Source organism: Rana temporaria, chromosome 2, assembly GCF_905171775.1.
Source record: "Rana temporaria chromosome 2, aRanTem1.1, whole genome shotgun sequence".
Classification (NCBI taxonomy): domain Eukaryota; kingdom Metazoa; phylum Chordata; class Amphibia; order Anura; family Ranidae; genus Rana; species Rana temporaria.
Window position 1 is genome coordinate 57,159,481 of NC_053490.1, and position 27,868 is coordinate 57,187,348.

At 45.1% G+C, this 27,868-nt stretch overlaps 1 protein-coding gene across 1 annotated transcript in view; it reads right to left on the reverse strand.

Annotated features, from left to right (window-relative positions):
• Nucleotides 1–27,503, reverse strand: part of DCUN1D5 (defective in cullin neddylation 1 domain containing 5) — a 45,320-nt gene extending 17,817 nt beyond the window's left edge. Inside the window, exons 1-6 of the mRNA XM_040340227.1 lie at nucleotides 27,391–27,503; nucleotides 16,976–17,082; nucleotides 14,437–14,525; nucleotides 12,360–12,430; nucleotides 7,555–7,646; nucleotides 4,438–4,546 (exon numbers count right to left, since the gene is read on the reverse strand). Coding sequence (XP_040196161.1) covers nucleotides 4,438–4,546; nucleotides 7,555–7,646; nucleotides 12,360–12,430; nucleotides 14,437–14,525; nucleotides 16,976–17,043 — 429 coding nt within the window. The 5' untranslated portion in view covers nucleotides 17,044–17,082; nucleotides 27,391–27,503. The remainder of the gene's footprint in view (nucleotides 1–4,437; nucleotides 4,547–7,554; nucleotides 7,647–12,359; nucleotides 12,431–14,436; nucleotides 14,526–16,975; nucleotides 17,083–27,390) is intronic.
• Between the last annotated feature and the right edge of the window lie 365 nt (nucleotides 27,504–27,868).

The window sequence follows — 27,868 nt, forward strand, 5'->3', positions numbered from 1 at the left end:
CTGTATTTGCACAGCGGTCTTTCAAAAGCAATTTTTTTAGGAAACAAAATTAATAATAAAAAAAAAAAGTAACGTTAGCCCAATTTTTTTGTATAATGTGACAGATGTTACGCCAGAAATCGTGATCTTTATTCCAAGCAAAAAAATTGTGATTCTCATTTTTTCCAGAATCATGCAGCTCTACCATGCACTATTTAACAAATACTAGCTGACTGTTAAGGAGCAGGCATGAGCATGTGCACCCCCACCCCCCTCCTCCAGAACCATACCAGACCACATGCCTTCAACATGGGAGGAGGTGCGCTTTGCAAGGTTTTATTTATTTTTTCCTGTGATTGACAATGGTTCTACATCAGGGGGGGCTTTTTTTAATTTCAATTTTTATTTATTTTTTAAACGGACTGTCTGCTGTTTTTATTTAAACTAGCAACTTTTTTGGTGAATGAGGTGTACCATGTACCCGGGTAGATGTCATATCACATCATTTACTTTGAGTGAAGACATCTGGAGGATGCCTGCAGCTACAGGCATCATCCACATATCTGTTTTCAGCCGGTGATTCCCTACATTTGTAAAAGCCATATCATATTGGCCGTTTAGCTGCTTTTACAGGCGGTGGGAGACAACCCCCCCTCCCCTCCAGCCGGCCTCCAATGCTTCTCCGGTCTCTCACATATATTGGGGAGCCAGAGAATGAATCTGCCAGTGGCGGTTTACCATAGAGCGGTCATCTCTACAGCCCTCCGAGGCCAAAAGCGAGCTCATGATGCCACTTTCGGCTCAGACAGATGTAAACACTCTTATTTTTTTGCTGAAGAGCCCAAGTCGTTTTTTTTATTTTTAATCTCATGCTTTCCAACATAGAGAGATGTGGGGACTTAAAGACCCCAGATCTCTCTGTAAGGGATTTTTGCATTCTATTGCTAGGGATGTTTACATTCCTTTTAAAAAGGGAAAATGTGATCAAACTATAAGCAATTAAAGTGGTTGAAAAACCCACTCTTGTAACTTGAACCTACAGGTAAGCCTAGATTAAGGCTTACCTGTAGGTGCAATAAATATCTCCTTAACCTACACGGTTAAGGAGATATTTTCACAGAAACGGGCACCGCTGTCTTCGGTGCATGCGCACCATAGAAAATGGCGCAGGCGCACTGAGCGGTGTCGTTTTCGTGAATGGCATTTACTGGGTTAATGCTGTGTTTTCGCGCGGGAGCGGCGATAACAGGAAATAGAGACGAGGGGACATGGCGGCAGCCATGGACGGGACCGAGGCGGACTTCGATCTTAGGTAAGTGACACATAATGAGCTAGCATGCTTAGCATATTAGCTCATTATGACTTTCTCTTGCAGGTGTATTTTAAAAAAGTAAGGAAAAACAGAGGGTTTACTTCCTCTTTAACGACTTAAGACCCCGGACCAATATGCAGGTTAAGGACCTTGCCCCTTTTTGCGATTCGGCACTGCGTCGATTTAACTGACAATTGCGCGGTCGTGCGACGTGGCTCCCAAACAAAATTGACATCCGTTTTCCCCACAAATAGAGCTTTCTTTTGGTGGTATTTGATCACCTCTGCGGTTTTTATTTTTTGCGCTATAAACAAAAATAGAGCGTAAATTTGGGGAAAAAAAACAAACAATATTTTTTACTTTTTGCTATAATAAATATCCCCAAAAAAAGATATATATATATATATATATATATATCTATATTTTTATTAATAAATTTTGATTTTACTACTAATGGTGGCGATCAGCGATTTTTTTCTGACTGCGACATTATGGCGTACACATCGGACAATTTTGACACATTTTTGGGACCATTGATATTTTTACAGCAAAAAGTGCTATAAAAATGCATTGATTACTGTGAAAATGACAATTGCAGTTTAGGAGTTAACCACTAGGAGGCGCTGTAGGGGTAAAGTGTGACCTCATATGCGTTTCAAACTGTAGGGGGGAGGGGCTGGACGTGTGACGTCATTGATCGTCTTTCCCTATATCAGGGAACAGACGATCAATGACAGTGCCACTGTGAAGAACGGGGAAGGTGTGTTTACACACACCTCTCCCCGTTCTTCAGCTCCTGTGACCGATTGCGGGACACCGTCGGCGATCGGGTTCGCGGGCCCTGCGGCACGGGTTGTGTGCGTGCGTCGGAGGCGCGTGTGACCCACGGCTGGGCTCTTAACCACTTAACGCCCGCCCACTGTATATATACGTCCTGTTTTTAAAGATGGATATCTCAGTAACGGCAGCAGCTGCTGCCACAACTGAGGTATCCATCTTTACAGTGGGCGGCCGTGTAAACGATAACGGCGGTCTCCGCGGTGGATTCGCCGCAAGATCGCCGTTATCGGTGGCGGGAGAGGGCCCCCCCCTCCTCGCCGCTTACCGGAGCCATCGGTAGCGGCGGAGGAGATCAGATGCTGCCAGCTCGTGTGTGAGGACTTGAGTGAGGGCAAGATGGCCCCCACCCGTCCTCATAGCTCTGCTGGGCGGAAGTGACGTCAAAACGTCAGTCCCGCCCAGCCTCTTAAAGAGACAATTTTTTTGTTGTCATTTTTTTAAAATGACAAATTTCTTTTTTTTTTTTTTTTGCTTTCAAGTCTAAATATGAGATGTGAGGTCTTTTTGACCCCAGATCACATATTTAAGAGGACCTGTCATGCTTTTTTCTATTACAAGGGATGTTTACATTCCTTGTAATAGGAATAAAAGTGATATATTTTTTTTTTTTTAATTTCAGTGTAAAAAATAATAAAATCAATAAAAATAAATAAGAAAACAAAAACATTTTTTAAAGCGCCCCGTCCCGACGAGCTCGCGCGCAGAAGCGAACGCATACGCGAGTAGCGGCCGCATATGAAAACGGTATTCAAACCACACAAGTGAGGTATCGCCGCGATCGTTAGAGCGAGAGCAATAATTATAGCCCTAGAGCTACTCTGTAGCTCAAAAAATGCAACCTATAGAATTTTTTAAACGTCGCCTATCGAGATTTTTAAGGGCAAAAGTTTGACACCATGCCACGAGCGGGCGCAATTTTAAAGCGTGACATGTTGGGTATCATTTTACTCGGCGTAACATTATCTTTCACAATATATAAAAAAATTGGGCCAAATTTATTGTTGTCTTATTTTTTAATTCAAAAAAGTGAATTTTTCCCAAAAAAGTGCGCTTGTAAGACCGCTGCGCAAATACGGTGTTACAAAATGTATTGCGATGACCGTCATTTTATTCTCTAGGGTGTGTGTGTGTATGTATGTATGTATGTATGTATGTATGTATGTATGTATGTATGTATGTATGTATGTATGTATGTATGTATGTATGTATATATATATATATATATATATATATATATATATATATATATATATATATATATATATATATATATATATATATATATTATGTTTGGGGGTTTTAAGTAATTTTCTAGCAAAAAAAACACTGTTTTAGTCTTGTAAACACCGAATCTGAAAAACACCTTCTGTCCTTAAGTGGTTAAAGGCGACGTGCCTGTGCCCAGCTGTGCCATTCTGCCGACGTATATGTGCAGGAGGGGGTCCTTAAGTTGTTAAAAAGGGAAAGTAAAAATAAAAACACTTTTTTTTTTTTTTAAATAAAAAAACACCCCTATCCACTACACAATTTAAAAGCATAACATGTTAGGTATCTATTTACTCGGTGTAACATCTTTCACATTATATATATATATTTTTGAGTTTGAAGAATTGCTGCGCAAATAACGCGTGACATAAAAAATAAAAAGGGAGCAAGCCCTCAAAAAATAAACCCTTCTTTACTATAATGGCCCGTACACACAATCCGAATATCGTACGAAAAATGTCATGCGAGGAAGAATCGTACGATAATCGGATCGTTAGTACAGGGCTTCTGTGAGCCGATCATGACAGTTAAGCCGACATTTTATCGGACATGCATGAAAATTTTCTTCATACGATACCTAATCTTACGATTTTCGTTTGGTCAGTACAGTTGTCGTCCAAAAATACAACAAAATACATTACAACACATGACATCACCAATTTTTTTTCTGTCGTATGAGAATTTGTGACTTTAGTAACCTATTCAATTTTTGCTTGCGACTAGTAAACGGAAATTGTGTGTACGTGGCATAAGTCTAGCTTTCTACTGTCCCACTTTCTACCTTCATATTATTGAATAGTAAATACTATTATTATTTAATAGTAACTCTCAGCTGCCAGTGACCAATCTACATCTCAAATGCAAGCTGACTCAATTGGGAAACTTACATTACATACCGTCAGCCTTGCAGGCTGAGGCCATTCTCATGGTGTGTTAAAGCAGCAAATAAAACTCGCCATGCCCCAAATTCTTTAAAAAGGTAAGCATTTTGTATGCGACCGGCACCGTCTGCCAACAGACACAACTTGATATGTACTTACCCTTGCAAAGTCAAAAGCATATCTGTAAATATTCTTAAAGGCAGTGTTATCGTTGAGTTGCGCCCGAAGATAATCAAATTTACTCTGTAACTTCTCTGTGCAGTCACATCTTAAACACAAGAATGAAACACAGATTAACATCACAGAGAAACCCTGTTGTCTTTTGCTGCAGAGGCTCCAACACAGGATGGAGAAGCAGTTATAGTGGAACTATGGGCAATCAACAAATGACATTATATGATGCAGTATGTCACTAGCATTAATACAGCAGTTTTAGTACCCGTTGACCTGACACCAGATCCACAAATATGTTTCCTTTAAAGCGGAGTTCCGGCCACAATTTCACTTTTTAAATATAAATACCCCTGTAATACACAAGCTTAATGAATTTTAGTAAAGTTAGTCTGTAAACTAAGGTCCGTTTTGTTAGGTTGTTACAGCATTTAGACACTTTATAAAATAGAAATAGACTGGGGCCATCTTAAGTGTGGGCATCATGAAGCCAGACTGTATGACTTCCTGGATTTCAGCCTTGCAGATCTCGCACATGCTCAGTGCTGCACAAGCAGTGTAATAGGTTTCAGCACCTGTACTGTCCAAGTCACATGATTCTTCGAGACTGGGGAGTGCACAGACTCCTGGAAAGTTACACCCACTACATTCCCCAGGAGTCTGTGCGGTGTAGGTTAGGAAGCTTAAGCACTTAGATGCAGGAAGAGGGAAGATTAACTATTATGCCTAGCAACAACACTTTGAAGGCATCTAAAAAAAAAAAAAAAAAAAAAAAAATCTTAAAGGACTAATGACATTTTTTTTTTAAAACTACTGATGTAATGTTCTATTTATGGGTGGAACTCCACTTTAACAAGGTTACAGTGTAACAGAAATGTCCTAGATGAACTTTTAGTTTTGATTAATAAGTAAATTAAAGCAGTTTAGAGCAACAGATTTTTCTTTTTTGTTTTGTTTTGTAAAAAAGGCTTAGGGCCCTTTCACACGGGGCTGTCCGTTTTCGGGCTCTGCTTTGCTCAGTGGGAATCGCTCTGCCAACCCCCCCCCCCTGCTGAGCAGGCAGATGACAGGTCTGTCTCTGAACACTGTGGTGTAGGGACCAACCTGTCAGACCGCTGCTCTCCCCTATGGGGGATCGGATGACGACGGACCGTTGAGTCCGTTGTCACCTGATCCGATAGACAAAAGGAAGAGTAGGGTTTTGCTCCGTCACACTTTGGCGGGTCGGATGTCACCGGGTACGTCACCGCTGACATTCCGTGGCTCCACAGAGGAGCACAGAGTACCCCCATTCAGGTCTGCCTAAAAAACTTGCGGGGGCGGACCGTTGTGAAAGGGGCATAAAACTACATAAATAAAAGACAGAAGGGAAAAAAAGGATAGCCCATCTCATAGTGCAGTATCGTGGGAAAGATTTGAAGAGGAGGTAAACTCCCCTTGTGTGTTTGTCCCTGTAGGTGTAAACCTATAATAAGGCTTACCTATAGGCACTGTAAGATAATTAGTGTATACTGCGCCCATTACATTATTGACACATGCGGTGAAGGAACGGCCGCCCAACGCCATTTCTTCAGGGCCTGTGCCGTGACTGGCGGCTCCGGCATGCATGCGCAGGAGTGACGTCGTCGTGGCTCCGGCCAAACAGTGCCAGAGCCCATGAACCCAGAACAAACACAGGGGAAGATGTCGGCCGTGTCAGCTGTGTGCGGGCGCCACTGCAGGAATAAGTTCCAAGGCATTTCACAATGAGCTAGTATACAATGCATACTAGCTCATTACGCCTTTGTCTTACAGGGTTTTGTTTTTTTTATCTGGGTTTACAACCTCTTTAATAAGGAAACCCAATAAAATATTACACTCAAACAATGAGAGACTGAGGGCAGTGGGAAGCAGGATGCTGGAGCGGATGTGAATTCCGTGCAAGGGACGCCTGACTCCCAGTCTTGGCCACAGGCTGGGGAGGAGGCAGTGGCTGCTGTTAGAGATACTAATGCTGCAGGAGTTGTGGGGGGTCCAGGAACGGTCCAGAAACCCACCTGTAGTACACTGCAATGCTCTCCTGGTAACAAGAACGTGTTTCAAAGCAATTCAGCTTCTTTATCAAGGTTGATAAAGAAGCTGAATTGCTTTGAAACACGTTCCTGTTATCAGGGGAGCATTATGGTGCTTGTGCTGTCTAATCAGACCCTCTAAACTGTAAAAAATACCTGGTTGATCCTGCCACTTCCTGTGTCCCCCCTCTCTGCACTGACTACGGTATATCATGGCTGCCGAGTTACATTTTTTTCATATTTCTGCTATATATTGTACAAACATCTAATCTATATGACCCTCCGAAAAGTCGACTACAGGTCATGGCATTAACACCTCTGAGCTGAGGATGCGACGACCCCTGCCCCCTCAACTAGCAAAAAACTGTAGGTCACAGCATGAACACGCAAGATCTAAGGGGTCACATCCATAGATCGCAGGGGCTTATAGTCCTTCAATTTCGTGGGGGAGGGATGTCACATCCTTTTATCTCAGGTGTTTGTGCTGGGACCTGTAGTCCTCCACTATTGGGGGGGGGGGGGTATGAACCTCCCAAAAGTTAAGGACTGCAAGTTCCAGCATGAACCATTCAGAGCTTAGAACAATGTCAACATATGGCACCATTTTTTTCACTGGAGAAGCAAGAAAAGTAAAAAAGAGGACATCATGAAAGCGAAAAAAAAAAATGCTGGCAGCAGTTCGGTTTCAAGGGCTCATGCAGAATAGTATTAATTGTCAGAGTGCATCATCATAGGGAACCATTTTCAAACCTTGTGCTGCTATTTTAGCTCTTCCTGCGTCAGACATGCTAAAAACAGCACAAGACCCCAGCACCAAAATCTAATGCCTCAAATTGGTGCATACTGTATGTAGCGAGGAATACAGTTCAAGACAACTCTGGTGTCAGGAAAGTGAACAATATATAAAATACATTTACAAAAATAACGTGTGAGGCAAAACTTTAACCCAACCATGATTCTCACAAAATGGATGATATCCAGGATCGGGTTGATATAGGTGATGCCATGCCTGTCACATGCACAACATAGGGATAAATTAGAAAGCCATTCTTACTGTATAGAGGTCATTCCTTTCAACCACTCCTCTTTTGTGAAAAAGCCCATATTTTCTGCCTCTAATTTCCAGGCAAGAACCAGCATAATTATCTGGGAAAGACAAGAGCAAACAGAAGACAAATAAGACGATACCCAAAAACCAAGTTGTACAAATGTACCCAAGAAAAACACATAATTTAGCACAAGGGTCTACCTGACTTGAAATAAATTCAATGGATTGTTTTAGACAGGCCCTTGCACTACATTGCTTTAGTAAACCTACAATCGCAAAAATGTTGGAACCCCGTGTAAAATCTACATAAAAAAAAACAAAAAAACAATGCAATTCTGAAATCCATAGTTTCCGCAAATTGAGAATAAATTATATATATATATATATATATATATATATATATATATATATATATATATATATATATAGAGATAGAGAGATAGATATATATAGATATATATATATATATATATATATATATCACACACACACACACACACACACACACACACACACACACACCCCCACACACACACACACACACACCCCCTATAGTTTGTAGACACCAACCTTTGTGCCAACCAATCAATATACACTTATTGTGATTTTTTTTTTTACCAAAATATTTAGCAGAACACATTGACCTAAATTGATGAAGAAATGTAATTTAAAAAATGTTTTTATTGGATATGTTTTATAGCAGAAAACTTTTATTCAAAAAAAACGCAGAGGTGATCAAATACCACCAAAAGAATGCTCCATTTGTGGGGAAAATAGGACAATTTTATTTAGGTACAGCATTGCACGTTCAGTTAATGCAGTGCCATATCGCAAAAAATGGCTTGGTCAGAAAAGGAGGTTAAACGTCCTGGAGCTGAAGTGGTTAAAAATAGACTGGCGGAACACTGAACACAGTGTCTGCTGGGAAACTGAGTCCGAGGATGAGCGGACCTCCGCGATAGGCGGAACACAGTGTCAAATGCCTATCACTGAACGGAACACCAAGAGGAAGCCGCAACTTTTAAAATATGGATGCCTGTCATGATTGCAGGTACTCTGGCACAGAGAAATATGGCACAGTGAGACTGCAATGGGCACAGAGAGATATGGCACAGCGAGACGTGCAAATGGGCATTGTTGACCCTCTTTTCTGCTTACAGTAGCTTCTGCATTCTCACCCTCGGGTTATACTTGAGTCAATAAGTTTTCCCAGTTATTTTGTGGTAAAATTAGGTCCTCGGCTTATTCTCGGGACGGCTTATACTCAAGTATATACGGTACCTACGATTTTAACTTATCTTTCTTTTTCAGGTCCAGAGTGAACATGGCAGCACCTCCAGAAAAATTCAATGTGGAAGAGCATAGGACCATAATCAAATTCCGCTTTCTCCCAGGGAAAGGCGAGAAGCAGATCCATGATAAAATGTCAGAAACTTTGGGTGACAGTGGCCCCTCATAAGCAACATTGGGTCGTCAATTTTAAAACTGGCCATGGTCAGTGTTGAAAATGAGAAACCCAATGGAAGGCCTGTTTGTCTCTGCAAATGTGAAAGTCTTCCATGACATGATCATGAAGGACCGCCGAATATCAGCCAAAAGTATTGCTGCCTATATGGGAATATCACGTTATCTAAAATTACTTGGGAATGAGAAAGCTTTCAGCAAAGTGGATCCCAAAACTTTTACAGGCAGAGAGACAGAAAATGGCCTTTCATTGGGTTTCTCACTTTCAAACACAAATGGTCATTTTTAAAAATTCCATGACCCAATGTTGCATATGAAGGGCCACGGTCACCCAAAGTTTGACATTTCATCATGGATCTGCTTCTCACCTTTCCCTTGGAAAATTAGAAACTGGATTTTGGTCCTATGCTCTTCCACAGTGAATTTTTGTGGAGGTACTGCCATGTTCACTTTGGACCTGAATAAAAGTTAAAATCATAGGCAGTTTGCACAATTGAATATAGACAAATTGGCCAGTACACCCTGCAATTTACATCTTCCTCGCTCATTTTTTTGGGGGTAAGGCTCAATACTTATCAGCACCCCTTGTGTCAAATACACTATACACCCAGGATTTGTAGAAATCTGGACATCACACCTATATGCACTTGCTGGAAATCTCACTCCAAAACCATGGGCATTCATAGGGAGTAATGGGGGTTTGCCAGTGGGAATGTGTGACAGTTGAGCCAAAAGATCATTTGTAAGGTCTGGTACTGATATTATATGAGAAGACCTGGCTAGAAAGCAGAATTCTTATTCTTTTCATAGGTGTTTATCAAGACTGAAAAGCTGTGAGCAGGCCTCTCACATCAAATCATTATAGTGCTGGCTTTGTGCATGAGCCACTGTCATACTGGAATAGAATAGTTTTTACAAAAGATTAAAAAGCGCACAATTGTATTCTATCTTTTTTTTTTTTTTTTTTTAAGTAACCCTAGTGGAACCACCTGAAAAACTAAAAACACTTAGAGGGGTGTTCAGCCATACGGGTAAGGAGTCCACAAATGTTTGGTCATATGGTGTATGAAATTGTAAGGTCAGTATATGAAGAACCTGATGAATATCCAAATCAGATAGTCTTACACAGACATTCACTAAAGCAATAACAAACTCTGGTTTAAAGGGGGAAAAAAAAAAAAAAAATCTAGCTTTGTAATCTTATCAAAAAAACAAAAACAAAAACAAAAAAAAAAAAAAAAAAAGATATTGTATTGCTCCCCGGCTCAATTAGCATTTTTTTTGCTGCTGTGATCTGACTTCCTGTTACCACTTAAGCCCCAGACCACATTGCTGGTCAAAGACCAGAGCACTTTTTGCAATTCGGTACTGTGTCGCTTTAACTGACAAGTGTGCTGTCGTGCGACGTGGCTCCCAAACAAAATTGGGGTCATTTTTTCCCACAAATAGAGCTTTCTTTTGGTGGTATTTGATCACCTCTGCGGTTTAGTTTTTGCGCTATAAACAAAAATAGAGCGTCAATTTTGAAAAGAAATAATATTTTTTACTTTACACCATAATAAATATCCCCCAAAAATATATATCTATATATATAAAAAAAAATATTTTTCCTCAGTTTAGGCCGATAGGTATTCTTCTACATATTTTTCGTAAAAATAAAAATCGCAATAAGCGTTTGATTGGTTTGCGCAAAAGTTATAGCGTTTACAAAATAGGGGGTAGTTTTATGGCATTTTTATTAATATTTTTTTTTACTGGTAATGGCAGCGATCAGCGTTTTTTTTTCGGTACTGCGACATTATGGCGGACACTTCTGACACATTTTTGGGACCATTGGCATTTTTATAGCGATCAGTATTATAAAAATGCCACTGGCAGGGAAGGGGTTAACACTAGGGGGCGGGGAAGGGGTTAAAGCGGGAGTTCACCCATTAATATATTTTTTTAAACAATCCCCTTAGCTTCATGCTCGTTTTGTCTAGGGGAATCGGCTATTTGTTCTAAAATATGAGCTGTACTTACCGTTTTCGAGATGCATCTTCCCCGTCGCTTCCGGGTATGGGTCTTCGGGAGCTCCTTCTTGATTGACAGTCTTCCGACGGTCGCATCCATCGCGTCACTAGTAGCCGAAAGAAGCCGAACGTCGGTGCGGCTCATACTGCGCACCGACATTCGGCTTCTTTCGGAAAATCGTGACGCGATGGATGCGACCGTCGGAAGCCTCTCGGAAGACTGTCAATCAAAATAGGAACGCCCAGTCCTGCAGCCCATACCCGGAAGCGACGGAGAGGATGCATCTCGTAAACCGTAAGTACAGCTCATATTTTAAAACAACTAGCCGATTCCCCTAGACAAAACGAGCATGAAGCTAAGGGGAAAAGGTATATTGTACCGGTGAACCTCCGCTTTAAGTGTGTTCCCTGGGTGTGTTCTAACTGTAGGGGGAGGTGGAATCACTAGGGGAAATGACTGATCGCTGTTCATACATTGTATGAACAGACGGTCAGGCATTTCTCCCCTGACAGGACCGGGAGCTGTGTGTTTACACACACACACACACACACACACACACACACACAGCTCCCGGTTCTCGCTCTGTAACGAGCGATCGCGGGTGACCGCCTGGCACGCACGTGGGAGTCTGGAGCGAGCGCCCCTAGTGCCCGCTTCGCGAGGCGACGTAGAGCTACGGGCTCTCGCGCAGGAGAGCCGACCTGCCGCCGTAGAACTGCAGCGGCTGGTCGGCAACTAGTTAATAAGTGACTCAGTTTGTTCTTTATGTAGGAATGTAGCCACCCTTTCTTGCTTGCTCTCAAGATGGACTATAGCAGGGGTAGGCAACATGGGGCCCTCCAACTACAGGTACCATCATGCCTCTGGGAGTAATTGTAACTGCCAGCCTGGTAATGCCTCATGGGAAAATGTAGTTCCACAACAGCTGGAGGGGCCCTAGGTTGCCTACCCCTGGACTATAGGATGTGCAGCGTTCATAGAGCAGTGCACATGACCCCAACATACTTGTGCTGCTCATTCCAAACAAATTAAAGTAAAAAGGAAAAAAAAGACAAAGATTTGGGATTTCACAGAGGATGTTACAAACAGACAGAAAAACACAGTAAAAAAATATTTCACTAAAACAGATTACAGGGCCATTAAGGAATGGATGTGTATGGATAATTCTTGGAGAATAAAGGATGTTTATAAGTGTAACGTTCATTTTTGTACAGACCAAAACATATGGCCAGCTTATAAATAAGAGCAAAAGCACAAATTGATATGGCAACTTCCCATAATAATTATCTGTACCTGGATAAATAAAACAAAAACTAAAAGTATAAATTTCTTACATTTTCTGGTTCTACGCCTATGTCCTCACAGAATTTTTCCATGGCTTCTGGCCCAACAATTTCATCTGGACCTGTCAGATGAAACAAGCGTTTTATACAAAGCCGCAGTGTTTTCCTTAAGAACATGAAACTTTAGATATTGGAGGAAATATGGCATGCAAAAAAAGAGAAGCGGAACGCATCATTCATCTCAATACTGTGACATAACTATGTTGCCCACTCTTCTTTGTGAACTGCATTAAAACATGCCTGCTGCAGGCTCACCCGCTGTCTGTTACTGGCTACAGCCCGGTATTGACATTATATTGAATCTTTTAGGCTTAGTTCACATATGAGCGCCACAGCAGAGGTCCGGTGCGTGCTGGTTCACCATTTCAGGTCCGATTTCAGCCCAGATTTGGGCTGAATTTGGACCTGAAACTGACCAAATACAGGAGTTTTTCGGCAAACCGCTCCGGACATGCTGCGAGATATGTGAACTGGCTCCATAGCAAGCCGGTCAAAATCTCCTGCTATTGCGATTTGGATGAGGGGATCCTCCATCCAATTCACAATGGTGTGAACCCAGCCTTAGTTCTATCATGTGATATGTATACCACCTCCAACCCAGTTGGTGCAATATTTGCTTGAGGTGGTTGTAAAGGTAAATGTCCCCCCCCCCCGTTATACTTACTTTACCCCTCGGAAGTCCCCCTCATCCTCTTCGGTTCCCAGCCTGGCTGTTGATTGGCTAGGTGTTGGATGAATTTATAGCAGTGCAGCCATTGGGTGGCGCTGCTGTCAATCACATCCGATGACGCGGCGTGCCGGGGCCATGTAATACAGTCGGCGGCTATGTACGCCGCTGTATCACGAGAGCGCGACCGCAAGAGCTTTCCACCATGCAAGCTCGCATGAAGGTGGAAAGCTGTTGCGGAGGGGGAGGAGCCACGACAGCCGCCGAGGGACCCCAGAAGACGTGGATCGGGGGGCCACAGTGTGCAAAACAAGCCACACAGTGGAGGCAAGTATAACATGTTTGTTATTTTTTCTTTTTTATATCTTTAGTGTCGCTTTAAAATATTTCTGAACACAGGACTTAAAAACCCAAAAGGAAGAAAGCAAATAGTATTCACCAACTAGAAACAAATGTACTGTAAAAATGCACCTTTATTTTTAGGTTTTATTTTTCAGGTCATGTGACTGCTCTGCATCCTTTTGGGTCTTCTTCCCCATAAAAAGGGCACTCTTCTACAGCAGGTGGGCTGAGTATTACATCACAATGAGCAGCTGCAGCTGGCCACAGAACCTGCCCAGAGCCTGCTATCTTGACCAACAGCAAGGCTCCTGCTGGGGCATCATCTCCAATGAACAAGACAGAAATCCTCCAACATAAGGCTCCCTAAACATAACCGTTTACCCACCACTTATCACTTACAGGATGCCAATCCTGGAAAGGATAAAAATCAAGGCAACCATAAAAACTTTGAGGATTCTTAACACCACATGAGAGCTCATTCATTCCAGCTCCTGTTCCGCTTCTGTGCAGGCTGCTGTTGAATGGGGCAGCACTCCTTTTCACTTGGCACTGCAGCTCCTCTCAGCATCTTGGTTCCTGCTCAGCCTGTGAGGTAAGCATTGCTTACCAGTCAGTCCAACGTATAAACAAGCAGCACGGACTGGGACAGCAGTAGCTGTCAAGCTGCGGCTCAGAAAGCATTCAGTGCAGAGAGAAAAGAACTGCAGGACCCTGGCAGCTTTCAAGCCACATTCCGGCAGGAAGAAGGTTATGGCCTGGTATCGAGCCATGGGCCGGTGGTTGAGAATCATTGTTCTAGAGCAGTGGTCATCCACCCTGTCCTCAGGGCCCATTAACAGGCCAGGTTTGCAAGATAACTGAAATACATCACAGGTGAGATCATTTGCTGCTCAGTGATTGCAGTATTCTAGTCTGCATCTCCTCAAGGCAATACTTAAAATCTGGCCTGTCAGTGGGCCCCCGCTGACAGGGTTAATGACCACTGTTCTAGAGTACTCAAAAAAAGGAGGAGGAGTAGAATCCAAGCAGTATATAGGGTCCAATCTGTTCAATACTCACCTGCATACTCATAAAACCAGGCCAGGCACTTTTTGCTAGAAAATAAGTCTTCATTTATTATTCTACTGGCTGTCTGTGTTCTGCAATAACTGTGGGTAGAAAAAAAAAACACCACATTAAAAGATAGATATAAAAGTATTGTTAAGGAAATGTATAAGTTCTGTATATAATTGTATTCTATACTGTATGTTTTGCACACGGCACTAATAATTTTTTTAGGACATTTTTGCATTCTTTGGAGTGCTGATTAGAATGTCTGCCTATGTTACGCCCATTGTTACCATAAAAGTAATATTAATGTGATACCTACGTAATCATGTGTATAAAAACCTACAATTGCGTCATATTAAAGGAGAACGGTTATTTTGGAAAGATGCCGAGTGTATCTTTTGTGTCTGTTCCCTATTGCAGTAGTTATTCTTAATTTGGAACCACTAATCAATACGAGGATAGGAGTTGCCCATCTATAAAATGTCCATGTCAGTATATATAACTAAGAGGGGGGGGGGGGGCTCTCAAACTAGACCTCAGACCATATAAAAGAGGCACTCTGGGAAAAATTCAAAGGGACGAATTGCTGTGCCCTGCAAGTAAGGTTCACACTCTTCTTCTCTGCATTAAAACAAATGTAACTGGCTTTTTTCTTCTCTGTGGATAAATGGATCTGTTCACACAGCTGTACATACTCTAAAGACACACAATATGAAAAATCGGATGGAAAAATTTGTACGACAAGCTGTCTGCCGATTGTTTAGATCGTTAGTACGGCGCTTGCGACAGCCGATTTCGCTTTTTTTTTACCAGACAAAAGCTGGATGTGCAGGCTATAACATTTTTGTCATATGTGAACGCAACGTCCGATTTTCGTTTCATCAGTTTGGTTATCGTACTAAAAAAAAAATGTAGACTAGACTATGCATGCTTAGAAATGAAAGAATACATACAAAACTATTCAACGTTGTATCCTGTCGTATGAAAGTTTTCGCATTTTGAGTAATCTTTTATTAAAGTGGTTGTAAACCCACATTTTTTACTTTTGCCTACAAGTAAGCCTATAATAAGGCTTACCTGTAGGTATAAAGAATATCTCCTGAACCTGTACGGTTTAGGAGATAGTCCCCTCGCAATGCGCTGCTGATTGCAGTGGCGCATGCGCAGGGGGGATCCTCGGTTGAAGGGCCGGCCCCGCCGACCCATGCCGGAATGAAATCTCCCTGCGAATGCATCGCCGGAGCGGCGATACCCGAAGACACGCTCGGCGTGGACCAGGTAAGTTCCCTACCTTGTTCCGAGGTAAGTATTTCATAATGAGCTAATATGCGGTGCATACTAGCTCATTATGGCTTTTGCCTTGCCGGTGTAAAAAAAAATAAAAAAAAAAAATGTATATGCGGGTTTACAACCGCTTTAATAACCTTAAACTCTTCTTAAAATGCTCCATCCTGCTCCTAACACCTATAATAATTTACTTGATTAGCTTGCTCCGTTCTGGGCACATTACTTGACTACCCTGTGGCAAGTCAGTTGTAGGAGAGAAGAGGAAGGGCAGACAATGAATGGGCACATAAGAGGTGATGTCACCACTCTGGGCTTTACCAACCAGTGTCAAGTGTATTCTCCTCTGCAGCCACCGCTGGCTGACACAGGGGATGATCACATAACCAGAGCGGGCTGAAAATACGTCACTATATACAGTACACCTTTCTTAAAGTGGAGGTTCCGACGATTTTTTATTTTTTTTTTAAAAGCCAGCAGCTACAAATACGGCAGCTGCTGACTTTTAAAAAATGGACACTTACCTGTCCAGCGTGCCCGCGATGTCAGCAGACGAGGCTGAGCAATCGCTTGGTCCTCAGCTGCTTCTGCCGCCATCTTCGGTGAGGGAATCAGGAAGTGAAGCCTTGCGGTTTCACTGCCCAAAACCCTACTGCGCGAGGATCGCGGTGCGCTGTCACTGGTCCCCGCACTCTCCTGGGAACAGTGTTTCCCAGAAGACAGCAGGGAGGGGTGACGTGACAAGGCTGGATTCCCTGCAGGAGTCAGAACCCCAGAGAAGAGAGATGCTGATTGACAGTCTACAGCTCTCTGCTCAGGGCGACTGAGAACCGAGCCATTGACGGTGCTCAATCGCTTCGTTCCAAGTGCAGAGGCAGTAGGGAAACCGATGCTGCATCCACCTAGGCAAGTATGAATCTGGAAAAAATAAACCATATTCTCTTTTTAACTTCCTGTTGAACTGACAACACCGTGCCTTTGCATTTGACTCCAGAACTTCCCTTATTCTCCACGCCTTTGCTTCGTTCCAAGAATATTTCGATTTATTTTCTGGCAAAACAATGCCGCTGCCTTGATTCCCAAGAGCTCGTCCTCACAATGCGTACATGGAAGGCCTCCTGTGAGACGTAGTTCTAGAAGTGTGCCTACATTAATAGGGAATGAGCTCCCAGCAAATGCCCCCCCCCCCCCCCAAACTTTTTTTATCTGTTCCGATTACTGGAATTCCCAATTAAAGGCACTTATATCCACAAGACATTCTTACCTTGTAATTCTACATTTCTTCACATTCACTTCATCGGCAGTGGATTTTCTCTTTTTTTTCACAGACATTTTAGCAGATGAATGATGAATATTGAAACACTCTGAACTCTGGGGGGAAAAAAAAGAGCAATTATTGTGAGTGCATTAACAAGGTGGAGGAAAATGAAATGCACGGCCCGATGATCCAAATTAAACGAATATTTCTTTTTTGCATGGATGCTAAATTACATGCCAGATTTTAAAATGGTAAAATTCTTACACCTGCACACATATTGTGGCCGCTGTAAAGTAAAATCAAGTCTCCCGTGATGAGGTCTGCAAAATGAGAAAATATAACTGGAGAATTCAAAAAATGTTATACTGTACACACATTTTGCATTCTCCTTTTTAACCAGGAGGTGGAGCTTAACCACTTAAGGACTCCATTCACGTCGATATACGTCGGCAGAATGGCACGGCTGGGCACAATCACGTACCTGTATGTCTCTTTAAGCCCAGCCGTCGGGTCGCGAGCCAAGCTCAATGACCGCGCCCGCGTGACCCGATCGCCGCCGGTGTGCCGCGATCAGTCACCGGAGCTGAAGAACGGGGAGAGGTGTGTGTAAACACACCTTCCCTGTTGTTCACTGTGGCAATGTCATTGATCGTCTGTTCCCTGATATAGGGAAAGGCGATCAATGACGTCACACATCCAACCCCGCCCCCCTACAGTTAGAAACACATATGAGGTCACACTTAAACCCTACAGTGCCCCCTAGTGGTTAACTCCTAAACTGCAATTGTCATTTTCACAGTAAACAATGCATTTTTATAGCACTTTTTGCTGTGAAAATGACAATGGTCCCAAAAATGTGTCAAAATTGTTCGATGTGTCCGCCATAATTGTCGCAGTCACACAAAAAACAAAAAAACAAACAAAAAAGCGCTGATCGCCGCCATTAGTAGTAAAAAAAAATATTCATAAAAATGCAATAAAGCTATCCCCTATTTTGTAAACGCTATAAATTTTGCGCAAACCAATCGATAAACGCTTATGGCGATTTTTTTTTACCAAAAATATGTAGAAAGAATACGTATCGGCCTAAACTGAGGTTTTTCCCTTTTGGGGAATATTTATTATAGCAAAAAGTAAAAAAAAATATTGAATTTTTTTCAAAATTGTCGCTCTATTTTTGTTTATAGCGCAAAAAATAAAAACCGCAGAGGTGATCAAATACCACCAAAATAAAGCTCTATTTGTGGGGAAAGAAGTAAGCCAATTTGTTTGGGAGCCACGTCACACAAACGCGCAATTGTCAGTTAAAGTGACGCAGTGCCGAATCGCAAAAAGGGGCAAGGTCCTTAACCTGCATAATGGTCCGGGTCTTAAAGGGGAGTTCCACCCACAATTTCACTTTTTAAATATAAATACCCCTGTAATACACAAGCTTAATGTATTCTAGTAAAGTTAGTCTGTAAACTAAGGTCCGTTTTGTTAGGTTGTTACAGCATTTAGATAGTTTATAATCTAGAAATAGACCGTGGCCATCTTAAGCGTGGGCATCATGAAGCCAGACTGTATGACTTCCTGGATTTCAGCTTTGCATATCTCGCACATGCTCAGTGGTGCACAAGCAATGTAATAGGTTTCAGTCAGGTTTGCAAGGACTACTGGGAAACATGATGCCTATCCCAGAAACCCTTGCAAATAGCCTAGGCAAATAAGGAGGAGGAAGTAATGAAGGACTACAAAATAAAGGTATTTACCAGCAACAAATTAAATAAAAATTGTCCATTCTAAACACTATGAGATTAGAGCATGCAGCACAGACAAACATAAAAAAATGGGTGGAACTCCACTTTAAGTGGTTAAAGTGATATTTACCTCTTTACCACCGGGCTTGTTTTTTACATTCGGTGTTTACGAGACAAACTGTTTTTTTTGCTAGAAAATTACTTAAAACCCCCAAACATTATATATATATTTTTTCTAACACCCTAGAGAATAAAATGGCAGTCATTGCAATACTTTTTGTCACACCGTATTTGCGCAGCGGATCTTACAAGCGCACTTTTTTTGGAAAAAAAATCACTTTTTTTAATTAAAAAATAAGACAATAAATTTGGGCCAATTGTTTTACATATTGTGCAAGATAATGTTACGCCGAGTAAAATGATACCCAACATGTCACGCTTAAAAATTGCGCCCGCTCGTGGCATGACGTCAAACTTTTACCCTTAAAAATCCCGATAGGCGACGTTTAAAAAATTCTACAGGTTTCATTTTTTGAGTTACAGAGGAGGTCTAGGGCTATAATTATTGCGGCGATACCTCATTTGTGTGGTTTGAACACCGTTTTCATATGCGGGCGCTACTCGAGTATGTGTTCGCTTCTGTGCGCGAGCTCGTCGGGACGGGGCGCTTTAAAAAAAATGTTTGTTTTCTTATTTTTATTTAGTTAATAATTTTTTACACTGAAATAAAAAAAAAAAAATTGATCACTTTTATTCCTATTACAAGGAATGTAAACATCCCTTGTAATAGAAAAAAGCATGACAGGTCCTCTTAAATATAAGATCTGGGGTCAAAAAGACCTCAGATCTTATATTTAGACTTAAATGCAAAAAAAGAAAAAAAAAAATTGAAAAACTGTCATTTTTTCAAATGACAAAAAAAAAAATGTTGCTTTAAGACGCTGGGCGGGACTGACGTTTTGACGTCACCTCCGCCCAGCAGAGCTATGGGGACGGGCGAAGGAGATTTTTCCTTCAGTCGCAACACCAGTCACTTGCCGAACGGACCCGATCGCCTCCGCCGCTACCGACGGCTCGGGTAAGCGGCAGAGGGCATGGGAGAGCGGCCCTCTCCCGCCACCGATAACGGCGATCTCGCGGCGAATCCGCTGCGGAGACCGCCGTTATCATGTACACCACCGCCCACTGAAAAGATGGATACATCGGTTGTGGCAGCAGCTGCTGCCGTTACCGAGATATCCATCTTTAAAAACAGGACGTCTTTTGGACATGGGGCGGTGGTCAAGAGGTTAAAGAGGAACTGCATCCTGATCATAATTTGTAATAAAAACATATTTGCCATTCTGAAGCTTCCCTCCAGCCACTTTGCATATATATATATATATATATATATATATATATATATATATATATATATATATATATATATATATATATATATATATATATATATATATATATATATATATATATATATATATATATTGTGATTCTGTACTTGCCAAATATGCTGCAAAAATCTCCCTCCACACAGTCTGGCTGCAGCCATTTTTTTTAACTGCGTTTAGCAGCAGCAGTGTACATGTATATAGCAGGGGTCTCCAAACTTTCTAAGCAAAAGGGCCAAATTACTGTTCCTCAGGCTTTAAGGGGGACCAGACTGTTTCCAATGGGAGTAGAAAATGCCCTGGCATAAGTAAGCATAAACAATGCCCCATCATTGGTTATGAGAGGAAGAATGCCCCATTGTTGAAATCAATGGGAAAAATAGTGCCATTGATAATGTCAATGGGAAGAATGGTGTCCAAACATTGGTGTCAGCTGATGGTATAGTGCCACAAGAGCCAGATAAAGGCAAGCAAAGAGGCCATAGTTTGGAGACCACTTGTATATATAGGATGTTCTACGTTTACGCTGTACAAATGTCCCTGTATATATGCTAAACAGGTGATGAGTCCATGTCCCTCTATGTACAACAATGGATGAGTCCATGTCCCTCTATGTACAACAATGGATGAGTCCATGTCCCTCTATGTACAACAATGGATGAGTCCATGTCCCTCTATGTACAACAATGGATGAGTCCATGTCCCTCTATGTACAACAATGGATGAGTCCATGTCCCTCTATGTACAACAATGGATGAGTCCATGTCCCTCTATGTACAACAATGGATGAGTCCATGTCCCTCTATGTACAACAATGGATGAGTCCATGTCCCTCTATGTACAACAATGGATGAGTCCATGTCCCTCTATGTACAACAATGGATGAGTTCATGCCCGTGTGTACACCGTACGAGCCCACGCCCCTGGGGGTACACCGTACGAGCCCACGCCCCTGGGGGTACACCGTACGAGCCCACGCCCCTGGGGGTACACCGTACGAGCCCACGCCCCTGGGGGTACACCGTACGAGCCCACGCCCCTGGGGGTACACCGTACGAGCCCACGCCCCTGGGGGTACACCGTACGAGCCCACGCCCCTGGGGGTACACCGTACGAGCCCACGCCCCTGGGGGTACACCGTACGAGCCCACGCCCCTGGGGGTACACCGTACGAGCCCACGCCCCTGGGGGTACACCGTACGAGCCCACGCCCCTGGGGGTACACCGTACGAGCCCACGCCCCTGGGGGTACACCGTACGAGCCCACGCCCCTGGGGGTACACCGTACGAGCCCACGCCCTTACACTATACCTAGGAAGAGCCCATGTCTTTGTGTGTACAATATACAAAGAAAGAGCCAAAGTTTGGATAAATACAATTAAATTTGAAAACTACAGACACGTCTGAGAATAACAATCCCTAATATTGTGTTAAAACTGAAGATTCGTTTTTCTTTTTAGCTTTGTAGCATTACTTACCTGTAATAAGGTATGTCCCACATTGTGCAGGCAGAGAGACCCTGGAGAAATCTTCACTGCAAGGATGCCTGTCCTCTTCCTGTGGCTGAACTTCTGGTGCACAGGGGCTTAATACAGTAGCTTCAGACTCCAGGCTGAGCTACTGTAAAAAAAAAAAAAGGCCACGACGAGTACCCGCCCCGTGCTCCTCCATCGAGAAATGTCCATTCACCGCTTGTAACACAATGCGTGAACGGAGGAGAGTCTGATGAGTCATAGGATTACCTCCCCCATTTACAGATCACGTTACCAGCTGTGAAAGAACATTTCTCAATAGAGGAAGAGGGAGGAAAGGCGGCCTGTCCTCATCAGAAATATTCTCACAGCAGCTCAGTCTGGATATGAAGCTATTGACCCCCTGTGCACCAGAAGTACAAACAGGAAGAGGACGGGGCATCCTATCAGTGAAGATTTCTCCAGGATCCAGCTGCCTGAGCGATGTGGGACATTCTTCACACGTAATCGATGTGATTAAAGCTGTAAAGCAAAAAAGAAATAAAAAATAAGCTAAACTACAGCTTAGAGAAGTGATCCTATAACTGGCCATATGGCCAAATGCAATCTGCTTATGCAATCCTCTTTCAATGTACCAAACCTATGTAATAGGACAACACATCTAAACAATCCAACCAATTTGTATCTAATCAGGCAGACCCTTGCACTACATAATTAATGGTCATTTTAAATGAGCTTGTACAATCATATTGTTCAGTTACCACATATGTTACAATCTGGTTGTCCTTTAGATTTGCCATCAACCATGTACTGCAGTGCTGATTGGATAGAATAAATCGGTGCTCATATTACATGGTTTTGGTAAATCTAAAGTTGATTGTACACTCCTCAAAAAGGAACAAAAAAAAAAAAAAAAAACTCTCCAAATTTTTTCAGCCAAAGAAGCTGCCATCTTGGAGTTGCATGTTCAGTTGCCATGGTGCCGCATGTGATCATTTATGACACCAGTCATTGGATGGTTTGACAGTTTGGTTGAGGGCAGAAGCAGTAGTAGTGACAGTAGTTGGACCCCATTCACACTGGGGCGCTTTGCAGTCGCTATAACGCAAAAAATAGCACCTGCAAAGCGCCTTGAATGAGCCGCTGCTGTCCCTCCAGTGTGAAAGCCCCGAGCGCTTTCACACTGGAGCAGTGCGCTAGCAGGACGGTAAAATAAGGCCTCCTAGCAACATCTTTGGAGCGGTGAAGGAGCAGAGTGTCTATCGCTCCTCCACTGCTCCCACCCATTAATATCAATGGGCACCACGGCTATACCACCGGCAGAGCACCTCTGCAGAGGCGCTTTGCGGTGGTTTTAACCCTTTCTCTGCCACTAGCATGGGGCTAAAAGCCTAAAAAGTGGCTGAATAACGCTGCGAAATGGACGGTAAAGCGCCGCTAGAAATGACGGTGCTTTACTGCCGACGCCCCCTCCGCCCCAGTGTGAAAGTGTTAACCAGTAGCCACCCTCCCACCGCCAAGCGACGGTGCAGCTCTCGTTCTGAGTGGATGTCAAACGACAGCGCACCCGAACACGCGGCTCCCACAAAAAATAAAATAAAAAACACAGTGATTAAATACCACCAAAAGAAAGCTCTATTTGTTTGAAGAAAATGATAAACATTTTACATAGGTACAGTGTTGCATGACCGTGCAGTTGTCATTCAAAGTGTGACAGCTCTAAAGGCTGAAAATTGGTCTAGGCAGGAAGGGGGTGAAAGTGCCCCGTATTAGGCCTTTCACACTGGGGCGGCATCTGCGATAAAGTGCTGCTATTTTAAGCAGCGCTTTCCTGACATTTTTGCAGAAGTTTTCGGCCGCTAGCAGGATGCTTTTAACCCCCGTTAGCGGCCAAAAAAGGGTCAAAACCACCCGCAAAGCACCCTTGTATCGGCGTTTTGCCGGCGGTGCCCATTGATTTCAATGGGCAGGAGCCGTATACACGCTGCTCCAAAGATGCTGCTAGCAGGACTTTTTTTACCGCTCCAGTGTGAAAGCCTTCGAGGCTTTTACACTCGAGAGACAGCAGCCGATGTTTCAGGTTGGTTTGCAGGCGCTATTTTTAGCGTTATAGTGCCTGCAAAGCGACCCAGTGTGAAAGGGGTCTTAAGCTGGTTAAAGAGGTTGTAAATCCCAATGTAAAAACCTGCAAGACAAATAGGCATGCATAGCATCCCGGCTCATTATGAAATCTTAGATCGAATCCCTGCAGGGGCACCCTCACACTGTCATCTTTCCCGGAGTTACTTCCGGGTTAGCAAGCTCCCGTGCTGGGATTGGCTGGAGCAGCAATGTCACTCCAGCGTCATCTGCAATCCCAGCGTGAAAGCCAGAGCGCTTTCACACTGGGGCGCTGCGCAGGTAGGATGTCCAAAAAAGTCCTGCAAGCAGCATCTTTGAGGGGCTTTAGGAGCGCTCGATACAACGCTCCTAAAGGGCCGCTGCCCATTGAAATCAATGGGTAGCAGCGCTTTTAACTCTTCATTCTGCCGCTAGAGGGGTTCAAAGCGCCCCATCAGGGACCGAAAAGCACCTCTAAAACAATGGTAAAGCGCCGCTAAAACTAGCGCCGCTTTACCACCAATGCCCCCACGCTGTCAGTGTGAAAGGGCTGTTATTATAGGCTTAAAGGGGTTGTAAAGGTAAATGTTTTTTCACCTTAATGCATCCCATGCATTAAGGTGAAAAAACATCCGACGGTCCCGCCCCCCCCGTTTTACTTACCTGATCCCTCTAAAGTCCCGCGCGTGTCCACGTGATCCTCTTGGGTTCCCAGCCTGGCCATTGATTGGCTAGGCTGGACGGATTGATAGCAGCGCAGCCATTGGCTGGCGCTGCTGTCAATCACAGCGGATGACACGGCGTGCCGGGGTTGAGTGATACAGTCAGCGGCTATGCCCGCCGCTGTATCACGGGAGCACGCTCGCAAAAGCTTTCCACCATGCTCGCTCGCATGAAGGTAGAAAGCTTTTGCGAGGAGGAGCCGAGACAGCCGCCGAGGGACCCCAGAAGACAGGGTTAGGGTTCATCCGATCCCCCCCATAGAGGAGAGCGGAGATCTGTGCACGGACCGCCCTGTCATCTGCCGGCTCAGTGGTGATCAACGGAGCGATCCCCGCTGAGCAAGCAGATGATAAAGGAACGGATCCATACGGGATACGTTAGTGTGAAAGGCCCTTATCAGCTGTGAAAAGAAAATATCCGGGCAGTCTGAAAGTTTTTAAAAATGAACCATTGTAACTATTGCTTCCTTCCTAGATCAAAGGTGTGTAAATGCAGGAAGTTTATCTTTTTCTGACACTTGTTTCTCAAGTTAAAGTCAATATTTTTAAATATAAAATTACTTGGAACCCCCAAAACACACACACACACACACACACACACACATATATATATATTTTAACAGACCCTGGGGAATAAAATGGCAATTGCTGCAATTTTATGTCACACTGTATTTGCCCAGTGGTCTTTCAAATGCAATTTTTGGGGGAAAAAATACACTTCAATGAATAATAATAAAAAAAAAAAAAAAAAAAGGAAAGTTAGCCCAATGTTTTAATATGAAAGATGTTACGCCGCGAGAATCGTGATCTATCTTCTAAGCAAAAAAAAAGTGATTCTCATTTTAGCCAGACTCGTGCAGCTCTACCCTACACCACCTTCCACGCACCGCCCCCTACGCCACCTTCCACGCACCGCCCCCTCGCATGCATCGCCCCTCGCCATGTCCCACATACTTCCCCCTCAGCGCACCTATGCCACCCTACTGCATCCCACGCACCGCCCCCTCAACACACATGCCACCTTTCATGCACCAGCCCCTCGCACGCACCGCCCCTTGCGCCACCTCCCACGTACCTCCCCCACACCACCTTCCACGCACCACCTCCCCTCCGCCACTCGCCATGTCCCACATACTGCCCCCTCGGCGCACCAATGCCACCCACGCACCGCCCCTTCGTCATGTCCCACGCACCCCCCCCCCCCAACGCACATATACCACCTTTCATGCACCGGCCCCACGCACGCACCGCCCCTACGCCACCTTTCATGCACCGGCCCCTCACACGCACCGACCCTACGCCACCTTCCACGCACCGCCCATTACGCCAACTCCCACGCACCGCCCCCATGCCACCCTATTGCATCCGACGCACCACCCCCTCAACGCACATATGCCACCTTTCATGCACCGCAACCTCGCCACAGTCCACGCACTGCCCCTTACGACACCTCCCACGCAACCCCCCCCCCCCCCAACACCTTCAATACGCCACCTTCCACGCACCGCACCCTGCGGCACCACCTCCCCTCCACCACACCGCCCACATACTGCCACCTTGGCGCACCAATGCCACCCATTGCATCCAACGCACCACCCCCCCCGCCATGTCCCATGCAACGCTCCCTCAACGGACATATGCCACCTTTCATGCACCGGCCCCTCGCACGCACCGCACCTACGCCACCTTTCAAGCTGCGCCCATTACGCCACCTTCCACGCGCCCCCCGCCAACACACCACCTTCCATGCACCCCCCTACACCACCTTCCACAAAGCGCACCCTGCGGCACCACCTCTTGCCATGTCCCACATACTGCCCCCTCGGCGCACAAATGCCACCCACTGCATCCCACGCACCGCCCTCTCGCCATGTCCCATGCACCGCCCCCTCAACGCACATATACCACCTTTCATGCACCGGCCCCTCGCACGCACCGCCCCCTTGCCACCTTCCACACGCCTCTCCTACGCCACCTTCCACGCGCCGCCCATTACGCCACCATCCACGCGCCGCCCATTACGTCACCATCCACGCGCCGCCCATTACGCCACCATCCACGCGCCGCCCATTACGCCACCATCCACGCGCCGCCCATAACGCCACCATCCACGCGCCGTCCCTTACGCCACCATCCACGCGCCGTCCCTTACGCCACCATCCACGCGCCGTCCCTTACGCCACCATCCACGCGCCGTCCCTTACGCCACCATCCACGCGCCGTCCCTTACGCCACCATCCACGCGCCGTCCCTTACGCCACCATCCACGCGCCGTCCCTTACGCCACCATCCACGCGCCGTCCCTTACGCCACCATCCACGCGCCGTCCCTTACGCCACCATCCACGCGCCGTCCCTTACGCCACCATCCACGCGCCGCCCCTTACGCCACCATCCACGCGCCGTCCCTTACGCCACCATCCACGCGCCGCCCCGTACGCCACCATCCACGCACCACCCCTTACCACCATCCACGCGCCGCCCCTTACCACCATCCGCGCGCCGCCCCTTACGCCACCATCCACGCGCCGCCCCGTACACCACCATCCACGCGCTGTCCCTTACGCCACCATCCACGCGCCACCCCTTACCACCATCCACGCGCCGCCCCTTACGCCACCATCCACGCGCCGCCCCTTACGCCACCATCCACGCGCCGCCCCTTACGCCACCATCGAAAGCACCGCCACCTTGATCGGGGTGGGGGCATTTGGCTATGTTTTCACCATGGTGGGAGCGGTGGATCTCTCATCCAGTCAGTAATTGGACTGATTAATGGAACTAGGGGAGCATTTTCTCTACCACAGTCATGTTGGTGTGACATGGCCTGGTGCCTGTCAGTGTGAAGCCGGGCTGGGTGGGGAGAATCAGCCAGCAATGGGGCACACATATGCTGGAACGCAGTAAGAAGGTATCCTGGGCACGATTCACCCCCCTTCCCCCAGGCTGCAGTGTGGACGGCCATGGCTCCCTTCCCTCCCCGGGATCCCTCCAGTGTTACCTCTCTCCGTCTCCTCCGGCTATCTCCGCAGCGGCTCACACGGGAGCTCAGTCCGCTACAACGGCCGGTCTACAGATGATAACGTCGCTGCACTGACGTCTTCCGCACGCGCTGATGACGTCACAAGAAGCGACTCTCCCGGCATGTGCAATGACTGAGTGCTGAGAGTACCGGTCACCGTGCAGAGGCCTCAGTGAGGGGACTGTGGGGGCTGAGTACAGGGACTGCTCCTACCTGCCAGGGACAGAGCCTGGCCTAGAAATGTACACCCAGCACTCAGCTCCCCATATACCTCATTCCAAAACAATGAGTGCAAAGCCCACGGGCCACTGATGATCCTGCCAGTAATCTGGTATCTTCCAGGACGTCTGCCTGTTCTTCTCTCTATAGGGGCTCAGTCACACTAGTGGTTGGAGAGAGGGGGGTAAAACTCTGCCATTGAGCCATGTATTTACTGCTCATTACCTGGAAAGGCAGT